Genomic DNA, 23,623 nt, shown 5'->3' with positions numbered 1-23,623 from the left:
CTCCCTCTCACTCCACCAGCCCCTCCCGACGCATCCCGCGCCCAAACCTGGAACCGATGGCCCGTGTGATGAGAAATCGCGTCTGCGCATGAGTGTGCTTCGAGCTGGACTTCGGTTGGAACGCCTTTCCTCGTGTAGGCTCGGGGGCTCCGGTTTCCGGCTCCACACTGTGACGCGCTGTCTCTGTCGCACGCGCGAGGCGAGAGGCGCAAGGGAGCGAGAGAGAGAGAGAGGGCGACGAAAGCAGTCTTCGGAACGAGCCGGCAGATGAACAGCGGAGTGGCGCTGTGCGTTGAAGGTCTTCTGATGGGGCTTAACTGCGGTGCTGGGGCTGCCTTTGTGAGGGGCCGGGCAGGCCGGGCAGGCCCTCGGCGTCAACACCATGAAGCACGATAGAGCCCCCGCCGCCCCTGCGCCCCGCGCACGGCCTGGCATCCACTGAAAGCGTGGTCCACGCCCCCCCCCCCTTTTTTCCAGTGTAATTACAGGTTGCCACGCGACGAGACGCGCCCAGGGAGGCTTGCTCGCAGTGCAAGTGCACCAGTGCGTTCGTCTCTCTCACTCTCACGGGGCGTCCCGCAGGGTCCGCAGGGTCCGTGGGGGTGCGAGACAGACACAAGGCAAGGGAGCCCTTAGCAGTGCCCCGCCAAACGCCCCCACGGGCCGAGGGCGGCGAGGGCGCTGAGCACACGCGGCTCCACGACCCGTCAGCAGACTCATTCCGAAGAGGCGTTGCGTCGCTGTCTCTCTCGCACCCGCGCGGCGTGCCGCAGGGAACCGCGCGGGTGCGAGAGAGAGCGAGCGACTCTTCGAAACGGCTCGGCGAGGTGCGGCTTCATAATCCTGGCCCGCAGCCCGCACTCGTTGACGTTTAGCCGGCCCGCCCCTCCACGCCTCGCCGGCACTTTGGCAAACAAAATCTACTCAAAATTGGCTGTCGAATTCTAACGCTGCGCAGTGGTATGGCGATGCCGCCCGCTCAGGCCGCGTAACGGACGAACGGGCGGCAGCGGCGGGGCGGGCGGGGCCTAGCACTAGCAGGGCGGTGGGGGCGGGGACGGCGGGGACACCGTGTCGGCCTGCCGGCGTGTTCGGTATTTCCGCTGCGGAAGGGACGCAAAAAGACGGGCAGCCCGGCGACCGTCCCAGTCCCACACTGCTGTGCTAATGGCCCAATCCCCGAAAACGCTGTCAAAAAGCACGGATCCAGCCAGCAAAATAAAGACGCTCCTTTTTGGCGCGCTGCACTGCGAACTGAGTTTATTGCCGCTGCACGCCCTCCCCACTTCTGCTTCCGTTCGGTGCACTCCTCCACGCCACTGCATCTGTGAGGCCGAGGCCTGGGCAGGGCCGGGATCCTCCTCCTCTCATTGAATCCCTCTCGAGCCGCATGGCGTCGCATGGCGGCCAGTGCGGGCTCCAGCAGCCACAGCAGCCTCGCCCCGTCTCTCTCGCACTCGCGGGGCGTTGCGCAGGTGCGAGAGAGACGGGGCGACGAGGCCCAAAGGCAAGGCGGAGGGCGACAACATGTGTCGGCGTGCCCCACGGCCCCACGGCCCGCGTCGGAAGCTGGCGCGGCGGCACAGCGGCACAGCCCACAGCCCAGGACTACCCAGGACCAGCAGGCGTCTCGCTCCAAAGTGGGCAGGGTGCGTGGGCAGGGCAGGGCCGCCAGTGCTCGCTGTCTCTCTCGCACCCATGGGCCGCGGTGGTGCGAGAGAGACAGCACCAAGCGCACCGCCCTAGCGGCCCTGGCCCTAGCCCTACACCGTGAGAAACCTGGTGCTTGCACGGAGCGCGCGGCCGGTGGTCGCAGAGTCGCGACGTGATGGCAGCATCTCGACGGGCATCATCGCCATCCAGGCAGTGCCAGGCAGGCAAGGTGGCGGGGAAACGCAGCGCCACGCCGGAAACTGCTCGCCGGCAGCACTTTCCAAAGCAAACGCCATTTGCGACAGTTTGCCTGCGCTATGCACCGCTCCGCCTGCAGTGCAGCGACGGCTCTGCTAAACGGGCCACTTTCCCACTCGCCTCGTCCCCACGTCCTCGTTTTCGGGGCACGGTCACATGGCGGCGCGGCGGCATGGCGCGGTGGCCGCGGCCAGCGCCGGTTAGCGCCAGTGGGTGCCTCCACTCTCAGCACCCCCCCCCCCCCCCCTTCCCCCGACACCGCGAAGGTCGACGGCGCACTCTGAGAGTCTCGTCTAGCTAGAAAAAGAGTACTGCCTTCCCCTCCCCCAGGTCCCATTCAGTGCAGCCAAGAGCGTCGGAGAGAATTCTTCTACAATCTTCCACCTGACGGAGCCGTTTGCACAGAGACAGCCACGGATTTCTTGAGTAGACACAGGTAGAGAGAGGGCTGGGCTTTGCAGAGTAAATAAGAGAGGGATAATTGTACAGATGGAAAACTTTATTCCCTCTGAAAAATATGTACATGGAACAAAGCTTTGGACACTCTACACAGCCATCATAGTTGGCTACACTGTGAGTATAATGGACATGAACTCTTCTTTCATTCTCATTATTTACTATGTAAAAAAAGTCACAAACCATTCATTCGCAACAACAACAAAAATTGAAAAAAAAAGAAGGCATACCTGATAAAGTGACAATCCACTGATTTGATGATATGATATCCAAAGTTGATACTCAGGAAACTTATCCACCACAACTGTCTTGATCCCATTTCACTCATTCACTCCCAGATTAACACACAAGTTGGTACATTAGCACATCACTGTAGGCTCTGCTGTTACATGCGATACATTGAAAGAAAAATCACTAATCCATATTCAGCAATGGATTTCTTATAAAATTGACACTGTATAAAAACACTATTCAATAGGTCACTGTTAGATAACCAGTTAAAAATCTTCTCGGCTTACACAAAATTAACTATTGTATCATATGTACACATTCACACATATGCATCACTAATAGTAAAAAATATTACACTCAGAACTGTACTTTACAACTCTTTCTATTTAACATAACAGTAAAAATTTTCTAAAAAAAAAAAAAGAATTAACAAAACAAAGGAAAGGGAGAAACAAAGCACCAACACGTCAGCAGTGTCACAAGTCCCACTTAACTCTTCATCTCTACTACATAATTCTGCCACACTGTATACTTAAAAGTAGCAGCACCGGAGCAGAGCAACACTCTGGTACTACATGTAACACCTTCCAATGCAGGACAGAGTAATAGAAGCCCAAACAAAAGAGACTTAAAAGAGTGATTTTGAGCAAACTCTAGAATCAATCCAACTGTAATAATGCACACCCTAAACTTTTCCATAGGCTAAGCTGGAATTTAGTGTTATATAATACTGTGAGTAGTACACATAAATCACATTCATAAGACATAAATGTCCCAAGTAAAACAGACAATGTACTCAAACTATGATTGAGTGTTTGGCACAAAATTTGAATGCCTAACTGATTCCCACCACTGATCTGGGAAGTAAATTTGTGTCTGTGCATTGGAATTGTTGAACTAGAATAAAATGACTATCAGTAGCTCTTGGAGTATTGTAAATGACCTAAGTGGAACTGGACATTGTTCATAATTGATCAAAACAAAGTAACATAATATTAAAAAAAAAAAAAAAACAGAACGAAATGAAACAAAATGCAACATGAAATGCAGGTCCAAGGGGCTGGATGGATGCACAAAAGTTTCCTTCCAATGAATTTAGGATGAAAGTTTTGATATGGGTGATGGCTTTAGAATAAGACTTCAATCTTTATTACTTATTACATATAGTTCAAATTAGATTTTAATTAGTGGTGCAATGTGAAATTCAAATTTACAATCCACACACACATCCAGCATAAAAGTACATACAAAAATTTTGACAATTTCAACATTATTCCTGAGACAATCTGATCACACAGATTAACAGGGCAATCACAGTTTTTCAAATTCTTTTCCCTATCAGCTGGTACAGTTTAGGAAAGAGCCATGCATGGGCTTTAGACAAGCCATCACCCAAAAATTCCAGTAATTACACATCACACAATGCTAAATTGTAAGTCTTTCACATTGGCAATTAAAAAAATATATAGTAGTACCCTAAAACACCTAGATTTTGTATGTATAAAAAACAATTTGTTGCACCAATAGCAAATATACGTTTTATATTTGACCAGAGGATCTTTCTGATATCTATTGAAATAAAGTCAGCACGTGTCCAGTCAACCTGCAGCCTTCTAGAATGCTTGACCTGATAAACATGGCTACATTCAGATATGTCATCAGAATCTAACAATGTACAAAATGAAAGTACATCAGATTAGGCCTAAAACTTAGCCAAGTGGTCTGTTTTGATCTAGAAACAGCACCTTACTCTAAACATTTATGGTCACCGCACCCTGCATCCACTAAAATAACACAGCAACCAATAAAAGAAGCAGTGAAAACTGATCACTGAACAGACTTTGAAAGCAGGGCTAAATTATTGGTAACTTAAGCTGTAGCATTGAACAATCTCAATCAGAAATGGAGCTTCAGATCATTTCAGATTTACAAATATTTACAATATCTGTGACAGACAACATACAAGGCCAAGATGAGAAGGGAGATAAACAATAAAATATCAGACAGGTCCAGCGCTCTCTCTGCAATGGATAGAAGATTTAATTTAATGAAGGACAAACTAGCTGACAGAACCAATGGCTATGGTTGGAATCATACATGAGTATGTCTCACAAAGCAGTAAAAAAATACATTTGTCGAAGTGGTAAAAATACTTGTGCTACACCCACAAAATATTATGATCTATTGCTGAATATAACATGCTCAAACAATGGTTTACAAATGCTGTCACATCGCTCAACCAAAGCAGACTAGGCCAAACACAGTTCCTCTAGGACAAATTTTTAAATAAAATAAATGACACATATTAGAAAAATGAAAGCTCTCAAATTAGAATTAATTCAGTGGAGATAGAGCTGGATCCTCCACACAGGCCAAGATAAAACACTACAATAGCAAATTTAAATTTAATTATTAAAACACATAGAGGCTTTTTGTTTATTTCCCTTGATACATAACAATAGTGTTTTGGTCAGACACAAGGTGCAGGTGCAACATGCTCTTTAGGCTGGCACCTGTACTGAGTACTCTAGTACAGAAGACTGTCAAAAACTGTCATAGATAACACCATTGTTCTTCATAGAATAAGCTGGCACCCAAAAAATGCTGAATTTTAGTTGCCTAATCATCACAACACTATAGCACCGTGCAACAACAATAACTTTTTTTCTCCTTTTCAGGGTTAAAGTTCATTTCGCGCACGATCTCGGCAAACACATCGTTCACGTATGTCCTACTTTTGGCACTCGCTTCGAGAAAAGGGCAACCCCAAATCTGGGCCAAGTGACTGCCTTCTGCCGAAGACACTTCCCTTTGGTGCTCCAGGTCCACCTTGTTGGCCACCAGGAGGATGGGGACCCGCTCCGTGCCCTTCACCCTCGTGATAAGCTCCTTCATGGTCTTGATGTCCTGGAACGTCTGGTGGTTCGTCAGGCTGTACACCACCACGAAGCCTTGGCCGTTTTTGATGTAAAGGTCCCGCATACTGGCGAATTGTTCCGTGCCAGCGGTGTCCAAAATCTCGAGCACGCACGGCGTGTTCTCGACCTCGATCTCTTTCCGATAGAAGTCCTCGATGGTCGGGTCGTACTTCTCCATGAAGCACCCGGAGACAAACTGCACAGTAAGTGCACTTTTCCCCACACCCCCCGACCCAGCACGACCACTTTGAATTCACGCATTTTGGATTTGGAGCTGGGATCACTTTGTTTCACTTAGTCATTCACACGGGCCTGTAATCCAGACGTGCGGCCCTCTTCGTACGAGCACGGGTGTCGCCTCCGTCCTCCGTCACCGAGCAACCCGTCCCGCACTGCACACCACAGCCCGATGTTAGGCGAAACAGTTCGAAAAATAAAAACATTCACTTCGAGAGCGGCTCGAGATGAAAACTTTGATTGTGGCCATCGTTCGCTAAGGCCTCCGGCGGACCGCCATCTTATTCAACTCATGGTTGACCAAAGACTGACGGCACGGATGGATGGAAGGATGGGGAAGGGGGGAGGGGGCGCTCCGCCGACGCCGACAGCTGCCGCACGGTCCGTCGCCAACCCACCAGCTGGAAGATCCCACAGATCTCCAGCGGTTTTTAGAAAAAACATATCGCGGGTGTGGGGCTCAGCCGGTGACATCATTTCATAGTTTAAATAAGATCATATTTTTATACGTGATATCTGCAGCTCAAATTTCCAGTGAGTGGTTCCAGTGGATACTTTTAAGATGCACTCGTTGGCAACGCCACACTAGATGTCAACAAACATGGGGCAGAGATTGCACGCACGTTCAATTTTCACGGGAAATACACTCAGAATCACACGACTGAAATCAAGATTTCCTGATCATAAAAGATAAATATTCACTTCAGTAAGAAGCAGAACTCATCGTTTGAATGGGGACAGACAGTTGGCACCAGCGGAAACGAGGATCGACCTACAGGTTGATTAACACAACATAAGTAACTTTTTTTATTTTGATTGATTGGTGAAGAGTTTGAGCTAAGACATGAGTTTTTATGACCACAGTTATAATCTTATCATGTAGTTAATTACTTTTTTGAAAGTTGATGTTCCTTTTCTATCACTTGAAAAGGTACATTTATTGTCAGTTAGGCCTCTATCTGTTGGTCACATTGCAGAGAGCCAGTAGCTTCCGTAAATGTGATGGTCCCGTTTGACTGTTTATTTCTTGAAATACTTTTTCACAAGACACAGCACTTCCTTGTAAATATTTCCAGTGAACTAATTACCAATAATAACTGTTATTATGGTCATGCAGCCTTCGAAGGATTTGATTTTAGTCCTAAACAGATAACTTTGCTTTCACAATTTTACTAACGTGCTCTGAAACTTGTAACACCTCTTGCCTGCCGCATGGTTCTACCCTTTCGAAGGCTGCTGTTTATTTTTTCACCAATATTCGTCTTTAGGCCGTTAATATTTAAATTCTGTGAGCCACTTCCCTATGTTATTTGTCTTCCAGACGAGCAATGGCTCCCGGTAGACAGTACACAAACCACCCCGATCCTATGGATCTGTGGCTGGAAACTCAAGGGTACTATAGAAAGTCAACTGCCAGGGATGGTTCATGCCTTTTTCGAGCCATGGCTGAGCAAGTAAGTTCCGGACTCTTGGTTTTTTACTGAACTAGACTCGAGGGTTTATTTTCTTGTTTGCAATTTTTTTTTCAGATATATTATACCCAAACATTTCATCTAGGAGTCCGTAAAATGTGTGTGGAGTATATGCGTAATCACTTGGAATTATTTGATGGGGTAAGCTGAACTTCCTACGTATTGATAATCCTTTCTTAAGTCTTTGATTGATTTTAAGTGTGTTTGAGTTAATGTTCACTGATTTCCTGCCTTGCAATTTTTGAACCCTCAGCATCACATAGAAGGTGGCATAGAAAATTACTTAGAGCATCTTCAATGCTCTGTACAATGGGGAAGCCACTTAGAAATTCTAGCCATGTCTCATCTTTACAAGTAATACACGTTTTTCTTTATTTCACATTTTTTAAAAACCTGTCTCCTCTACTGTGGTTTTTATATAAATTGTCTTGTTTTTGAAGGGTTGATATTGTAATCTTCAAAGAAGTAGGAGTTCCTGCTGAGAAAGTAGCTGATACCTGTTATGGTAAAAAAGTAATGTTGTGCTTTTCACATGACCGACACTATGACTCAGTCTATTTAAAAGAGTTCACTAAGATAGCTGGGTTTTGTCAATGTAAGTAAATAATGACTCAGCTCTGTATGACTAACATCTTGCATTAATTAACTTGCTGTTACTTCATGCTCTTTGATTTAGCTCTAGTTTATGAAATGTTGTACAAGAATGTTTTTGGAATGAAGGATGTAGATTTTGCTGTTGACAAGATGTTGCACTACAAGCCACTTCGACACAGAGGAGAACCTGGTTCTGGTGGTTCTCGCAAATTCTTCAGTTACAGTTGTAACAGGTACAGTATCAATCAAGCCAGGTTCACAAAAGTAATTATTTGAGGCAACAAATGTTTCTGTTGCAGTATTCATCTCCAGAGGAAGGGAATACTTGTGGATGCTTTACTTGATGATGGAGAAGTAAATGTCCGAGAATTATTGATGAAAGGAGTAACCCCTTTTCCATACAAAGTAGCAAAATCTCTAGATCCTAACATTTATCGCAATGTTGAATTTGACGTTTGGATAGACTACAGACGAGGCAAGCAAAGGATAATTTATTTTCAATTTGATGGTAAATGGTTTCAATACTAATCACCAGATGTCTGATGCTTGTTGCAGGACTTCGTCTAGGATTCTTTGGTTCCAATAATGAACTGCGTGTTGGAGTGAAATGTCTTGTGAAAATTGAAGAGAACTCCCATGTGGCACATGTACAAGAGATGGCTCCTGATAAGGGTCCTGTTGTTGTGTTTGTAGAAGCTCTTGGTGAGAAATGTACGGTTCCATTTGAAAGTCTAGAACTGCTACCAATTGAACCCCCAACTCACAAACAAGTTTCTTCAAACCAATCCAACCAGCGTAATGCCCCAAATCTGGGACATATGAAGTCATCAGAGAGCTCTGGAAGTAAGTAACATCTGTGAAATTGCTTTGAATGTGCTGGAATTTTGATCATCACAAAGTTCTTTCTGCAGACAACAAGCTACGGAAGGGAAGGACAGAGAGTGACAAGGCAAAAGGTACTTTTGCCAACAATGCACAGCTTGGGTTGTCATCAAATGGACGCAGACGTAATAACTCCAAAAGTGATCAAAGCAGTGTCACTGATATCAGCTGTGACACACTAAATAGATCATGGTAATTACAGCTTTCCTAAACTACTTGTTCAAATTTTTCATGTCCTTTGTTTTCTATGCAGAGTTAACTTTCTTCAAAGTTTTAATTTATTTTTCTTTTTACAATGTTTTTTTAATTTTAATTTTTAGTGGAATGTATCAGGAGGCAAATATGATGAACAGCTTTCCTAACTTTCCCGTTGATGGTTATACTTCTACTGGTGGATATCATCCTTATCAAATCCTTATTCCTGTCAGTCCTCGCCCTGATGATGTGCCCACTCATTGGTTCCCTTCAAGTGATGCAGAAGGTTCTACTGAACTTAGCACATCACCAGCAGGTGCTGGAACTTCTTTACACAAGTATCTACAATTATTTATTCCTTTGCAAACTACCTAATAGGGTGTTCTCCATTTTATGACAGGTGGAGATTTCCACTACTTTACTCAGCCTGCCGAAGCCGCAAGTACATCAACCATGGGAGAAGAAAATGCAGACTCTTCAAAAGATTTGTCCCAGAGTGATTTAACGGACAGTAATGCTAATTACATGCTTGACTTGAATTCACAAGAACATCAAATTAACTTCAATGCACCAAAATCAATCTTGGATGATGGTGCTGACTTGCCCATCTCAGGTAAATTTTTTGCCAATGAATATAGTATTAATAATTATCTATCTATAGATAAGTTCTGAGAAGTAACAGTGGCTTTCATTTATTTTTACCGTAGATATTCAAACTCTTCGTTTTTTCTACAATCTAGGCAATGATGTAAGTTTTCTACGCAACATAAGTATGTATTACCTGTCCACGCCCAACACTTGTTATTTAGTATATTTCTTTATTTCAGGTTTATCGTGCTCAATGTGGTTTGTATGGATGGGGAGGCTACACTCAACCATGTCCTGTAACAGCTCCTTCAACTCCAAATCCCACAGCAATGTGTGCTGGCAAATGTGTATGTGGACCAGTGTGCATAACAACTGTTCCTACTATTCACCGCCTCTTAGGTACAATTATGTTCCTATGCATTCTACTGTCAGTCCTCAAAGGGCTTTCATGCTGAAACCAGAAGGTTGCCGGGCCAAACAATTTGGAGCTTTTTGATTTTATCTTTTTTTTCTTCATGTTTTCTCCAGAACCGACCACACCACCTACTAGTTCAAGGCGTAGAAGGAAAGATAGTGCAAGTGGAGTCCTAGCAGCAAGTGAAGCAGAATCTTTTAGCTCAGGACCTAATTCACAATCAAGCCAAGCTACTTCAACTCCATTAGCTAGTGTGCCTCCACGATTTAGAGGAAAAGGTAAGTCTATTCAATCTTGATACAAGACTAATGGTAATGGTATTTGTTTTGACAAGTGATAAGCTATGAGAGTACTCTCTTGTCTTTCTAGGGAAAAACAAGAAGGATGCTAAAGCTTTTGAAGGACAACCTCTAGTTCATCAACCTACTCTTCAAATTCCTTCAGCTGAGGATCCTGTGAAGAATGAAACTCAAAATAATGGTTCTGTAGGGGAGCTTTCTTCACCTGCAGGTCTACCAGTGTCATTTTCACCACCGTACAGCTATGTTTATTATCCTACTAGCCCTGTGGTGCCATATTCTCCTGTGGAATCTGACCCTTATTTTACACCATTGAGGTTGCAGTTCCCAACTGATTACATTCCGGATGCACCACAATCACCACAGTGTTACTCCCTGAATGGGGACATGAGCATTTATGGTTCTTCTCCTCAATTTTCTATGATGGCCACTTCTCCACATTACCTTGTGCCAGCTTCTCCTGGCATTTATGTCGGCTCTCCACCAGCTTGGGGCCCAATGACACCTTCAACTCCTCAACAGCAGAGCTGATTGACATGTCTCAAATTCTCACTTATGAACGATCTAACAATTCTCAGCTAAATATACACTTCACATGAAGACCTGAGTTTTAGATGCTATGATGACTCATCGGTTAATTGGTGGTGGTTAGAACTCCATTTTTCTCATTTTTTCAACATTGCCAAAGCTATTCTTTAATTTAATACTATGACAAGTTCTTTTTGAAATAGTTGGATTCATGTTTGATTTTCAGTCAAATGTTCATTGATTTGTTTAGATACATACCTGTTGCTTTGCTGAATCTTTTTTAATCAGTTCACAGCTTTTTTTAAGTATCTAGATAGAAGTTGACTGGAGTATATAATTTTCTTCCTTTGAAATTTTATTTTTGTTATATTTCTTATGACTGCTAATGTTGAATTTGGGATCAAAGATAATTGGGGCTATATTATTTTCAAGTTGATCTGTTATACAGTACTTGACTATCAATGTTAAATGTTAGGCTTAATCAAGTTGATCCATCACACATGAAAATTTGTGTCTGCTGTAAGTATTTTTACATACTGTAACTGTCAGACCTCTATTATACACTGTTGTTATATAAATTTTATGAAGGTTAATCTCAAATGGTTCAAATTTTATTTGTCACCTTCATGAAACCTAGCCCATCGTGATTGAAACTTTGTGTAAAGAGAGAACAATCACAGCAGATACTTGCTCACCATTTATAAGGAACAGCCACAATAAAATAAGTTTTAACAAAATGGTATCACATGAGATAATGTATTAGACAACCACAGATGTACACTGCTGTCTGCACCAGCATGATCTCCTACTAAGTAGCTTATTATTAAATGGGCTATGTTGCCTTGTATTGAAACATGCACAAGCTGCTCTGTTCAAAAACACGGAGTCATGGGGTTCTAGATATACATTAAAAAGTCATATTAATATCCCTCTGGTATAGAAAATGATGTAAACCATTAAAAAATCAGTATCAATATGATAAGTGAAAAAGTTGAGAACTTAACCATACACATAGTAGAGATTCTGTGAACTACTGGCACCACATACCATTAGGGAGGGAAATAAAGAATATATACATTTAGAAACACAAAATTTAAAAATAATACTCAGGTAAGAAGGTAAACCTTCTTGAAAATATTAATACAACTCAAATTATTAGAGAGTAACATGCTTCCATGACCACATACAGTACACTATATCAAAAAAAGTACTTGTGTTGAAAGAAAACAAATTGATTGGTCCACAAGCAGTCTCAAATATTTTTCAAGCACTTAAATCGGTTGAAAAATAAACAATAGATATCTAATGCCACCATACAAAAATGTTCTTTTTGATTTTGATGAATAAGTTTAAAAATATTTCTAGTTAGTCTAAAAATTACCCTGTCATTCCTAAAAACTACTTTGTAGTTACAGTAAAAAAATATTCAAAAACCTTCAGGCCTGATGGCACCAGATTTCAAAATATATCAGCAGTGGTTCAGCAACTTGAAAACTGCCTGTTATTAGGAGAAGCTTTAGTAACTTTAGTTTAGGTGCCAAAACCCAAAACTACCGCATGAAAAATAATTTATATAGGAAAAAGCGTCTTTGGTTTGTCTAAATCAAACATCCTCAAGAGTACCCTTCTGCATAGTACTTCACTTTTAGAAATCCCCTTCTCTGATTGATTACTCAATTCGATTCAATAAATATTATATCACGGAGAGCACTGAAAAACGTGATTCCCGCATCAAAGTGCAATTCTTAAAATTAAAATTACTCTCGCAGCGTAAAGTAGAAAAGAGAGTAGGGGAGGATAGAAAGTCAGCAAAGTAAACCAGTTTTTCTTTAAGATTGTCAAAAAGAAAAATGGTCATGAATATAAAGGAGTTTTGCATGCCATACACTCATGCCGACTCACACACATCCATACTCATACCAAATGGAATTCTCCCTAGTCTTGGCCGATTTGTTGGATGGAGTACTGGGCAAGGTTGCACCTCGTTTGCTGCTGGTGTCATCTTGTCTAGACTGAGACCGCACTGGCAGTGTGGGGCTGCCACCGCTCCATTGTGACGTCCCTGGAGCTTCCCCAATAACTGTGGAAATGCGGTTGTAAACCAGGAGTCTGGAAGGGGAAAGCAAAAATTTTTTAGCTCAGGCTGGCGGTGAAACACTTTGTCACCCTCCCGAAAAGTCCTTCTAATCTTGATAACAGAGGACCTATTCAAATATTTTCATCATATTAGATGAAAATTCCACCTCCAATCTAAAAACCCTTGAATTTACCTTGGCTCTGATGGAGTTGATGTGACTAAAGCATCACTTCTGTTCTTGTCCTGCTCTTCATGATCTTCTTCTTCCTACAAAAGCAAAACAAAAGGCTCAGCAAAAAAAAAAAAAAAAAAAAAAAGACAAGAAGGAGATACGATAAAAACTACCTTGGGCTGATCCTCTTCATTAGTTTCTTCTTCTGTGTAATAAACAGTTCTCCTTGTACCAGCACTACCCAAACTCAAGGAACTTCGAGCAAATCCTCCAGCTAAAAAGTTGAAATACATTATTAAGGCATCTATTCATTTTAGAGTTCTTCAAATACTTGCAGCAATTGCACTCACCTTGCATGGGTTGAGCATGAATATCATCTAAGCTTGTATCTGAATCATTACCACCAGATTCAGAGCCATGTAATGATACAGCGGGCTGAATTTCTGCACCTCGGGAGTCCTCATGCCACGAACGTCGGCTCTAAAATCAAAAGGCGACAGTTACATAATAATGAAATAACCTTGGGTCAAGCTCAACTAACCAGAATCCACAAGCTTCTCTTCAAAGTTTTTAGATTTGAGATACCTCAAATTGAAACAGAAGATGGAAAGAAATTCAGAATTTTGAAATAGCTATATAAAAATGTCATAAAGGATAATTCAGAGAGAGTATCTCTTTAAATCTTGGTGATATCACACAAAATGTTCACAGTGAGAATTATAGGGAGTGAAAGAGCGATTAAAGAAAACAGAAAATGTGTTGTCTTCAAAGGGGTTCTAAAGGGGAATTAAAAGAAAGTAGTAGATTAACCACCAATCGACCAATGCTATTTCACCTTAACAATAAATGATAATATATGTTACAAACCTTGTTGATTAGATCAGAACTAGCCTTTTTGACCTTCTTTACCAAACTAGCTCCAAAGCTTCTCTTCTTGGTGGGACAACTTTCCATGCGCCTGTAATGCTCCATTATCTTCTCTTCTAGTTTTTCTTTTTGTCTGTGCAAGTTATTCAATTTGTCTGTGTACATTTTTTCTTCTAGATGATACTGCTCTTTATCTTCCAAAGAGTGATTGAGCAGTTCCTGGTATTGGCTTAGAAGTTGAGATACATGTTCCATGAGGGAGCGTCTATCCTCTTCCAAGCCAGTGTTCATTTGAAGAAGCATCTAGTCGTTGAAACACAATAATAGACTAGTAATAATCCTTTAATAAAATTCAAAATAAGGCTCAGAGATAAGCTTACCTCGCATTTGTTCCTTAATTTAGACAGCTCAAGTTCCATGGTATTTATATGATCCCCTTGAGTTGCAATTTCACCTTGAAGCTGGGTCTGCCTAAGCCTTAAATCTGCATTTTCTGTGCGCAGCAGTTTATAATCTTCCTGAATGCCTCTAAAATCCAAGCGCTGCTTTTCACTTGCAGTAAAAAGATTACGGAAGTCATCCTAAGGAGATGATGAAAACATTAGCAAGACATCAGTGACGTCCATTAATTACATTCATTCGCAAAATCACTTTACTTTGAGTTTAGAATGTTCAGCTCGCAAATTTCCAAGAGATCTTGTTTCTTCTCTGAGAGAGTTCTTTTCACTTTGGTTTTGTTGCTCCAAAAGAGTGCAACGCTCTCTTAAAAGCCGTAATTCAGTACGCAGGTCTCTCTGTGCTGTAAGTAGAGTCTGCTTTTCATCAACAAGAGCATCATAATCCCCCGTCAACTGCTCATGAATGGATTGAAGGGCAACCTGATCTACCACAAGCTGCTCATGAGTTTGTTGCTGCTGACTCTTTTCTTTCAAAAGCTGGGAACATTAAAATGTATTTGCTAAGCTACAAATTTTACCTGCAACATGCAATCAATGTAGATCTGAATCTAACAAACCTCATCTTTCTCAGTAACTAATTGTGTGTTGGCAACTTGAAGAGCTGTATGTTGAGCTGACAAGGCAGTAATACGACTCTGGAGCGTGGCAACTTGTACTTGAAGTCGAGCATTATCAGAATGAGCAGAATCTGTAGCTGATTGAAGACTAGCCAACTCTGCACGTAAATCTTCACACTGCCGAGAAACATCATCTTGAGTAACATCTCCAACCTTAATCTGATCTCCAGCTTCTTCTTTGTTCACAGACAAATCGCTGGAAACACAAACTTTGCCAAGCATCTCTGATGTAGCACGTTGAACCTCAGGACTTCCTAAAATGCTGGAATCATATCACACACATGATAACTACATTACTTTGGAAAACAATGTTACAAGTGTCACAAGTAAAAGCATACTTTTCTAGGACATTGTCAGGGTCTTGCAGCTGCTCCAAAGTAAGACCTAGACGCTCAAGACTTCCCTTAATTTGTCTCACACACATCTTTTCAGCCACCAAATCTGTTTGCAGGACTGATAAGGCTTCACGATCTAAGGCTGCTTTCGAAGCAATTTCTTGTCCTTCCCGCTCTACTTCCTGTAGTCTGTAAATTTTGGAAAAAAAAAAGAATATATGTGTACATTTGACTTAATGATGAACATGCTTACAAAATATATTTGAGTGCGTACCTCATTACTAGTGTCTTGGCTTCCTCCAATTCCTTATTTAATTTGGAAACATCCTTCTCAAGACATTCAATTTCATTAGCTCGCTTATCAAGAGTAACATCCTTGGCTTCAAGACTCTCCTTGAACTTGGTCACCTCCCTAATTGAGGCCTGTTTTTCTTTTTCCATAATTTCGCATCTACTTTCAGCTTCAGCAATGAGCCTCTGTAATTCTGGAATGCGCTGAAGCTCAGCTCGATTACGATCTGCCACTTGAGAAGCACTTTCAACAGCACGTTCTAACTCTTCTGCTTTGCGCTGCAAACTGTCATAGGAATTTTGAAGCCACTGCTTCTCCTTTGAAAGGTTATCAGCAAGGTGCTCTGCATTTCCTCTTCTTCCGTGTTCAACCTGTAGTTCCTGATCCAATTTTTCAGAGCGGGCACGGAAAGACTCACGAGACTCTTGCAGTTTAACATTGTCTTGCAAAGCATCCTTAACCAGTTTCTCCAGTTCTGAGTTTTGTTGTTGCATTCGATTAACATTTTCTTGAAGTTGCTCTACCTAAAAGAGGAATGGGGAAGAAACAGAGATTAGATGTTTTCTGTCAAGCCAATGATACACATGGAGAAATAAATATTACCTTAATAGATAACTTTTTCTTTTCTTTCTCCAAGTCCAATATTTTATTGCTATTTTCTAGGAATGATGATTCCTTGAGATTATCCATGGCGGACTGGAGACGCCGATTTTCCAGCTCCAAGCGAAGTGCTCGTGCTTGAGCATTACTACTGAGTTGCTCTGAAAGGCTATTGTCATTAGAAGCTTCAGGGATAGTCTGCTCTAGAAAAGAATTGTCAACTGAATTGTCGGCTAAAGAATTCTTCGTCATGATTTGCAACCTTTTATTTTCTTCATATGCCTCTTGTAACTTTTCTTGAATAGCTTCTTGCTCCTGAAAATAATAATTTTGATAATGGTAATAATTAACCTAATGACTTGTTATAAGTTAAAAGGTGTGAGTAAAGTAGACTTACCAGGCCCATTTCATTTATTTGCTTTTTACATTTGATCAATTCATTTTCAAGATCTAAGACATGTTCACTCTTTTTACGAGAACTTTGAAGCTGCTCTTCTAACATTTCACGAGTCTCCATGAGCACTCTGTCAAAAACATAACAGACAACAAGCTTTGGTCACAGAGGCACTTTGGAAAAAATAAAAAAAATATGGATTCTTATTCAAATGTGTTTATTGTACACACCTGTTGTCTTCTCTAAGTTCTTCAACACGAGACTTGTAGAAATCAATGTCACTTAGTTTTTCACGATATCGCTGCACTTCGGATTCCAGTTTGTCAACTCGTTCAGCTCTTTCACGAATTGCATCAAGTTCATCTCTGTACAATTTGGCTGATCGAGCTTCTTGCATAAGATCTTGTATCTAGATATTGGTAAAACATATTAATTGTATTTGAATATTACTTTGTTAGCAATGTACAGTAGTCCTATTGGGTATGACTTTGAAATCAAATACAGACCTCATTTCGAAGTTTTGCAACAATCATCTTTTGATGTTCTGCTTCCTCTTTACTCTCTGCCAGTGCTTCTGATTTCTCCTCCCTATAAATAAACAAAAGAAAAACAACAAAATTTTATGATATATAGAAAGTTTGATTGAAGACAAACATACAGGTGCTTGAGTACAGCAGAAATATTTGAGTAAAGGCTTAGGAGGAAACCTTACAATTCTTGTCTTTGCTTTCGTACTCGAGATTTCCAATCAGCTAACTCTACAGCAAAATGGTGTGTATCACTCCCAGATGCCTGAGATGCTTGTCTACGCTGCGAATCACTTTGCAAGGTTGCAGGACTGTTAGGGCTTACACCACTATCTACCCTCTCTTGGACAGAGGCATTAAGCCATTGCTGAAGATATGCATCTCTTTCTTTGACCAGTCTACGAACATGGTTGATCATTAAATCATTGGATAAATTATCTTCACTTGCTTCATGAGATAGAACAACTCTCTGAGAGTCAGTAACCTGTCAAAAGAAAATGAAGTTTTTAAGTACTTGATAATTATTATGCAAGAAAATACTGTAGAATTCATGTCAGCAGTCACAAACCTGTTTAATACAATCTACTATGTCATGCTGTGTATTCTCACTGAGTTGCTTTATACGGTAAATAAATCTTTCCTTGTTAGGACATTGAACGGCACATCCCAGGAGTAACAATAAGAAAAGTTGCATGTTTTCTAAACCAGACTTAGTCTCAGGGTGACGGCCAATTTCCACACAATCTGGTACCATTAATAATGTTTGACAAAGTTCTTCCTGATAAAAACAAATTGTGAATATTTATTGAGTTATCATGATGTGGATATTCTATTTCTTGATGCGGAGAAAGAAACTGAGCTCCAAGGCATCACATACCTCATATACTGCCTTCATGTTCTTCCAAATTATGTCTAGGTTGCGAATGCGGGTGGCAGAATTTCCCATGCTAGGAACAACTCCATCGTGCTCTGGTTCTGGATTGCTGTAAATACAAAAAAATTATAGACACATTTAAAGTTAATGGCTGTAAGGATACCTCATCAACATATTTACATACATTTGAAGCATGACTTCATGGAGCACCATGCCATCTATCAAATCTTCATAATTCACAATACATTTTGGATTTTCTGAGCAGGATTTCAACTGCAAAAGTATTTTTTCACCATTATCATTAAATTAAAATTAGCAGAAATGTTCAATTCTCAAGTAGATTTACAAACACATAACTAGAAAATATCAGAATGCTGATACATACCCAGGTAACTAAGGGTCCGTTGAGAAAACTCTCAATATCTGTCCCAGAAGCCATTATGTGCAGGAAAATTTCAGTTGCAAAATAAAGATAAAAATATAGAATGTTCAGAGTCAAAAGAAAGAACTAGAGATCATTTTGCCTCTTATCCTGAAAAAAAAAAAGAGTAATTATGAATCGTTACAGAAAGAAAAAAGGAAAAATGACGTCAAACTAAACCCAGTTTCAAAATTTGGAAAACATTCAAAACTTTTGATTGGTCCTAAACCTTGCTTGTTAAGTAGAAATTTTGATTGATGAACGGGATAGAGCTAAGATAATTTCGAAAGCAATGTGCTAATATTGGTTCAAGTAGAGTAGGCTTATCAGTACAAAATACGAGAAGCATTTCCTTGTAGCTCATAGAATAAACAACAAAATAGATGTGGGAGTACAGCACTAACCCGAGATAATGAACAATATAATGACGTTTAAAGTGGTACGGGCATAAGTGAGTAGTTTCTTTTAAGACATGGTACCGATAACGACAACTACTAAACAAAAGGTACGCCGAACAGGGGCACAAGCAAACTATTATACTCTACCGGTCTACAGTTTCTCTTACAAATTTGATGGCATTATTGGCTTCTAAGAATCGTTTAACACAGAGGATTTAATTCTAATGCTCCACATAGATAAGAATACAGCATAAAACACCGATGTTTTTGTTTGGGTTTTGTTGTACCCGTTGCCAAGTTCGGTGAGCAGAAAGAAACACAGACCCCCCACTGCTCCCCACCCCCACTCACTTCCCCCCTCCCTCAACCGCAACAGGTATGAGAATGACCGCTTGTGACCGCATGCTGAGGCTGAGAGGAGCTTGTGGAGAGTACCCGAGAGCCGGGCGCCAATTTTGAAAATGTTCAACATCAATGTCGGTTTGAGGTCTTCACAAAATTGAAATGGTTGCAAGGTGTAAATACAGTCTCAAAAAATCTCGTGTAGAATGAAAATAAGGGTCGTTGCTTTTTAACTTTTTATTGCACATATTTCATATCACAAAAGAGTATCAAAACATACATACATAAATCAGTTATTGCTTTAAATCAAATTTCAGTGTACAGCATTATTTTAAACTTGAGAGTATCACAGTATTTCATAGCTAAGACGACCTAGGAAAATTGACTGAAGAACTATGGAACAACATTAAATATTACCCCATCCCTTACAAAGCAGGCAACATCATTGTCAGGGACCAATTTGTACAATAAGGTTTATCAACCCAATCAAGGCTATCTCCTGACCTGCAGAACACTTGCATAGCTATTACTGTTAAAAATTATGTGTTTGTGCTAGCAAGTTGATTACAAAGCATAATTATTAATCAGATATTATTTGCTATCATTGAATAAACTGGCAGCAAAATAGTTCAAAAAAATATTTTGAGGGGAACTTTGCACTTCAAAATATAATGTAAGATTTCAAACAAAAAATTTAGCTAGTTTTAGGAGTGATTGGTGTGGAAGACGCTTTGAACACCAGAGGATTAGATACTCTGAATACACTGGGCAGCATTGCCGCCAAGCTAACAAATACCTCATCGGATATGCCCTGTAACAAAGAAATTGATGAAACGAACAAAAGTTAGTTTTTTAAACCATTCCTACTTTTATGAAATAACAAATATGGAACAAATCCAGAATTCATTCACCTCTGGTACTACAAATTGAAGGTTTTTCAGTTCTGAGCCACCCCATGATGCCATCTCAATCATGAATCCTTTAACACATTTGAGTACCAATTCTGCTCTTTTGGCACACCAAGCAACAGTCATTTCCTGATAACAAGAAAAGGAATGTATTGCTAGCTACAAAAACAACTTCACACCATTCTGACAATGTACTTTTGACATAAAAAATACCTCTGTTATATGATGAGCCAGAAGAAGAGGAACAGTGAGTGTAGTGATGTCATTGCTGCAGGCTGTTTTAAGGACATTGCGGAGTCCTAATATAGCTGGATGCCTTGAGTTTATTTCACCTGCAGATTGTGTTCATAGTAATGTAGTTGCTTCCTTCACAAAGTAAACCAACAAGTTGCAAACAGTAAAATTACGCTTACTTGAGCGAAGGGAGTCATCAATCACCATGTGGAAGACAACATGAACTTCATTTAAATTGGAATGGCGAGTTACATAAACATCTCCAGATCGAAGAGCACCAGAACTTGAAGCACGCCGCCACTGAAATCCCAATAAGAGAATATTTCAATAAGAGACTATTCTGGAGTTAGACCAGAAAAACAAAGGGATAGTACATATAATTACTTGTTGGCTAGAAATTGATAAGTTCTCTGCAATCCAGTGCTCTTGTCTCCAGGCTGCTGTCTCTTTGACACCTTCACGAATTTTTTCTAGTTGGTCATCAATGGATGGGAAGTGAAATTCAGTGGACTGCTGGCATACACTTATAAAATCTAGAGAGAAAAAAAATCAAAAATAACTAGGTTGTTTTTACAAAATGTAACACATTTTTATGAACTGTTTGCTAACCTTTGGTTGTGCCAGAAAAAGAAGATATCAAACCATCGGTTAATAGTACAAGACCACACAAGTCATTGGAGTACAGAGCTAAAGCTGTCTGAAGTCTTTGAGGCTGCATATCCATGCCTCTGCAAAATGTACAAGGTGCTATTAATCAAAAAGTTTAAAAGTGACAAAAAAAAGTAATTTTAAAATAAAAATTACCCTTTTGAGGAAAGATGTGTTTTACAGAGATGTAAAACATCAGCAGACATAATACGAATGTTATGCATTTGCTTCATCTGAGATCCAAGATGGATAGTAAAGCTTTCTTCAAGACCTGGATTATTTCCAACATCAGAGCTTATGTCACTGCCTCCTTTACCCTTGTCTTTAGATGACACATCATTTGACAGATGACGTACTCTAGAAGGCAAACACAAATTTACAATTATCAAAAATATTTAGATGAAAGAGTATCCAGCATCTCACACATGTGAAAATAAGAAACTTACATATGAGTTGGAGATGGTGTTGGAGGAGTGACACTGGATGCCTCTTCAGCTTGCTCTTCAAGTAATTTCATTAACCAATCACGATACTCTCGCCTTTGAGTTTCTTGCAAGGAGTCAATTTGGCTGTTAATCTTTGCTTGGATCATATTCTGATCTTCACAATGACGTGCTGCCAGCAAATTTACATCTGCCTCTGTACTGAATTCACCTATACCCGCAACCAAATCTGACATTTCCTTTGCCTGCCTGGAAGAAAGATGCGAAGCAAAACTTAGTGTCAGCTATAAAAGACATTGCAACTATTGAACAATGGACATTTACCGCTCTGTTAAAGAGGCTAGTTCATCATCCCTCTGTGTAGTCATTTCATTGACAGCAATAGAATAAGAATGTTCAACTTGTAGCATTCCCTCTAACGCAGGAGAATGCACTAATTTATGATAAACGGTAGCAAAGAGCTCTTCATCAGTAGATCCCCTCGGATCTGCATATTCTGCTGTTTCCTACAAGGAAGAAGAGTACTAGGCATTAAATAAAGGTACAGCACTATTCGGTATAAGAAGAACATAAGTTTTAACCTACCTCTTTGAAGAGCCTTTCAAATTTTTTAATGACTTCCTCTGCATCAATTTCACCATTCTGAGCCTTTTTCAAAGCATCTTCAGCAACAGTATCATGAAAGAGCAAGGTCTCCTTGTCGACAAAAGACTTCAACTTTTCCTCAAGATCTGCAAATGGACAAAATAGGGTTAAGGGTTACCACTACCATAAAAGATATAAGATAGTTTACAAACCTTTTTCAATATAAACGGGTACTTTGAACAAAGTTATAAGTCGTTGTGCAAGCTCACGAATGTTTCCTGAGAAGGGTATGTGAATAGGGACCTCAAACTGGTGCTTGTCATCAGTTGTTAGGGTAGGGAATTCAAACATGAATTTCTTTTCAACAACCTTCTCTGAGGTGGGCGTCATTGTAGACGGCAATCTAGAGGTACTCGGTTTATGACTGGGCGAACTGACATAACGAGCCTAACCAAACAATCACGTAAGCACAAAAAAAATTGCAAATTCCAGCCTGATGTACAGAAAGTTCATATAAAACACTTGAAATGCATTAAATGCTTCTCATATACAAAGGAAACGCAAGAAAGGGGACAGGTGTCAAAGATGGGAAAGTGCAAAAGGAGGGCGGATGACAACAAGACCTGGAAAGCTGGAAACAACCGGTGTATTCTGCTTGGCCAGACTGCGAATAATCAATCGGCCTGTCTATAGTGTTATACTGAGTGCCTACTTACAGGCGTTTTTGCCACCTGAATGTGGAATGTGGTCAAATTTTGTTCAATGAATGTGTGAAGCTGTTCCCCCCTCGGGTTGCGTTCCTGGTCACAGTATAGCTTATGTTACTTGCATTCTATGTTCACAGAAAACCAGTACCGCTGCCTGTACTGCACGAAGGAATTTCGATGCATAAGCGACCTCACGCGACACGTAGTGTCTAAGCACACCCCCCACGCTGAGGCCTACCAAAGATTTGTGGCGGACCAGACGAGTGTCACATCAAGATCTATAAGGAAGTTCATGAGGGAGGTGGTGAAGGCCGATGCCCGCGCCGAGGCCTCCGAGGCGCAGCTGATCAAGGAGCAGGACCGCGTGTTGGCAGTGGAGGCGCGGCTCACCGAACAGCAGGAGCGCGCCGACGCCGCTGACGCCCTGGTCCTGCAGCTGCGAGCTCGCGCTGAGGAAGCCGAGGAGCGTGCCGCCGCGGCTGCGGCTGACGCGTTCAACTTAGCGCGCCACGATGGGCGCTTCCAGGCGCTCGTGGACGCGCGCGCCGCGGAGCGCGCCGAAGAGCTCGCAGAGGAGCGCGTCGCGAGACAATTTGTTGAGATCAACAGAAATGTGCTGCAAGCAAATCTCGGGGTCCTGAACGCGACGGCCACCTTCCACGCCAATGGCTGGCGCCGCGCCAACTGATGCGAGTGCTATTATAAAGTTCAAAAAGAGTTAAAACCCGGTGCATAGTCTTGAAAAACCATCTATGTGATCATTCAATTTTATGCTTTAATTAAAGCGGTGGCCTTTCTTGTTTTTAACATTAGACTTGCTTGAATTTTTCTATCAAAATAAGATATAGATAATTCAGGGTGTGTTTTAAACACTTCTAAAAACGGGAATTCATCTATCAAATTGAAATCATTTATGTGTGCTTTAAAAATGTGTCAATTTGTTTGCTCTAGAACTTAGTCAGATATTTATTTTATGTTATAACGCTTATATAAGTCAG

General features: G+C 41.2%; 4 protein-coding genes across 9 annotated transcripts; 1 reads left to right on the top strand and 3 right to left on the bottom strand.

Moving 5' to 3' along the window:
- Positions 1-2,389: 2,389 nt before the first annotated feature.
- On the bottom strand, positions 2,390-5,780 carry LOC117652883 (ras-related protein Rap-2c-like). The gene is given in 2 exon segments (XM_034398075.1): positions 2,390-5,747; positions 5,750-5,780. Coding segments are annotated over 2 exon segments (543 nt in total). The 5' UTR covers positions 5,778-5,780; the 3' UTR covers positions 2,390-5,232.
- Positions 5,781-6,469: 689 nt separating this feature from the next.
- LOC117652882 (protein ovarian tumor locus-like) lies at positions 6,470-11,326 on the top strand. 2 transcript variants are annotated; one of them, XM_034398073.1, is made up of 15 exons: positions 6,470-6,531; positions 7,075-7,207; positions 7,283-7,366; positions 7,479-7,579; positions 7,666-7,820; positions 7,902-8,052; positions 8,119-8,294; positions 8,375-8,662; positions 8,731-8,893; positions 9,022-9,212; positions 9,297-9,509; positions 9,604-9,644; positions 9,724-9,883; positions 10,013-10,177; positions 10,269-11,326. In XM_034398073.1, the coding sequence occupies exons 1-15, from the start codon at positions 6,485-6,487 to the stop codon at positions 10,727-10,729; spliced, it is 2,529 nt and encodes an 842-aa protein (XP_034253964.1). In that variant the 5' UTR covers positions 6,470-6,484; the 3' UTR covers positions 10,730-11,326. The 2 variants fall into 2 exon arrangements, with proteins under 2 accessions (XP_034253964.1, XP_034253965.1); XM_034398074.1 differs by lacking the exon at positions 6,470-6,531 and adding an exon at positions 6,724-6,815.
- An 84-nt stretch (positions 11,327-11,410) lies between these two features.
- On the bottom strand, positions 11,411-19,086 carry LOC117652881 (protein Daple). Of its 5 annotated transcripts, none has more exons than XM_034398069.1 (20): positions 18,906-19,086; positions 18,325-18,471; positions 18,124-18,212; positions 17,943-18,048; positions 17,634-17,843; positions 17,251-17,549; positions 17,045-17,126; positions 16,769-16,947; positions 16,542-16,668; positions 16,148-16,459; positions 15,527-16,068; positions 15,256-15,441; positions 14,858-15,179; positions 14,499-14,777; positions 14,223-14,423; positions 13,843-14,145; positions 13,326-13,455; positions 13,149-13,249; positions 12,997-13,070; positions 11,411-12,835 (listed from the first exon to the last, which is right to left on the bottom strand). In XM_034398069.1, exons 2-20 carry the CDS (start codon positions 18,376-18,378, stop codon positions 12,625-12,627), a joined length of 3,807 nt encoding a protein of 1,268 aa, XP_034253960.1. In that variant the 5' UTR covers positions 18,379-18,471; positions 18,906-19,086; the 3' UTR covers positions 11,411-12,624. The 5 variants fall into 5 exon arrangements, with proteins under 5 accessions (XP_034253960.1, XP_034253959.1, XP_034253962.1 ...); XM_034398068.1 differs by having other exon boundaries at positions 18,926-19,085; XM_034398071.1 differs by having other exon boundaries at positions 19,046-19,065.
- Positions 19,087-19,322: 236 nt separating this feature from the next.
- Positions 19,323-22,621, bottom strand: LOC117652400 (protein C12orf4 homolog). The gene is made up of 12 exons (XM_034397277.1): positions 22,542-22,621; positions 22,131-22,365; positions 21,919-22,064; positions 21,658-21,839; positions 21,337-21,582; positions 21,047-21,247; positions 20,852-20,970; positions 20,627-20,775; positions 20,422-20,542; positions 20,222-20,340; positions 20,012-20,137; positions 19,323-19,911 (listed from the first exon to the last, which is right to left on the bottom strand). Exons 2-12 carry the CDS (start codon positions 22,306-22,308, stop codon positions 19,795-19,797), a joined length of 1,704 nt encoding a protein of 567 aa, XP_034253168.1. The 5' UTR covers positions 22,309-22,365; positions 22,542-22,621; the 3' UTR covers positions 19,323-19,794.
- Between the last annotated feature and the right edge of the window lie 1,002 nt (positions 22,622-23,623).

The sequence above is a fragment of the Thrips palmi genome, unplaced genomic scaffold, assembly GCF_012932325.1.
Source record: "Thrips palmi isolate BJ-2018 unplaced genomic scaffold, TpBJ-2018v1 HiC_scaffold_7, whole genome shotgun sequence".
Classification (NCBI taxonomy): domain Eukaryota; kingdom Metazoa; phylum Arthropoda; class Insecta; order Thysanoptera; family Thripidae; genus Thrips; species Thrips palmi.
This window is presented reverse-complemented; position numbering and strand designations above follow the sequence as displayed.

Excerpts from the sequence above, each read along its gene's own strand:
- LOC117652882 (XM_034398073.1), top strand. The coding sequence starts at position 6,485 with ATGGGGACAGACAGTTGGCACCAGCGGAAACGAGGATCGACCTACAG. Across the intron at positions 8,894-9,021 it reads GACACACTAAATAGATCATG|TGGAATGTATCAGGAGGCAA; the intron begins GTAATTACAGCT and ends TTTAATTTTTAG. Across the intron at positions 9,213-9,296 it reads ACTTAGCACATCACCAGCAG|GTGGAGATTTCCACTACTTT; the intron begins GTGCTGGAACTT and ends ATTTTATGACAG.
- LOC117652400 (XM_034397277.1), bottom strand. The coding sequence starts at position 22,308 with ATGACGCCCACCTCAGAGAAGGTTGTTGAAAAGAAATTCATGTTTGAA. Across the intron at positions 20,341-20,421 it reads TGATGACTCCCTTCGCTCAA|GTGAAATAAACTCAAGGCAT; the intron begins GTAAGCGTAATT and ends CACAATCTGCAG. Across the intron at positions 19,912-20,011 it reads TTCAATTTGTAGTACCAGAG|GGCATATCCGATGAGGTATT; the intron begins GTGAATGAATTC and ends TCTTTGTTACAG.
- LOC117652881 (XM_034398069.1), bottom strand. The coding sequence starts at position 18,378 with ATGGCTTCTGGGACAGATATTGAGAGTTTTCTCAACGGACCCTTAGTT. Across the intron at positions 16,069-16,147 it reads AGAAAAAGTTATCTATTAAG|GTAGAGCAACTTCAAGAAAA; the intron begins GTAATATTTATT and ends TTCCTCTTTTAG. Across the intron at positions 13,071-13,148 it reads ATGAAGAGGATCAGCCCAAG|GAAGAAGAAGATCATGAAGA; the intron begins GTAGTTTTTATC and ends TTGCTTTTGTAG.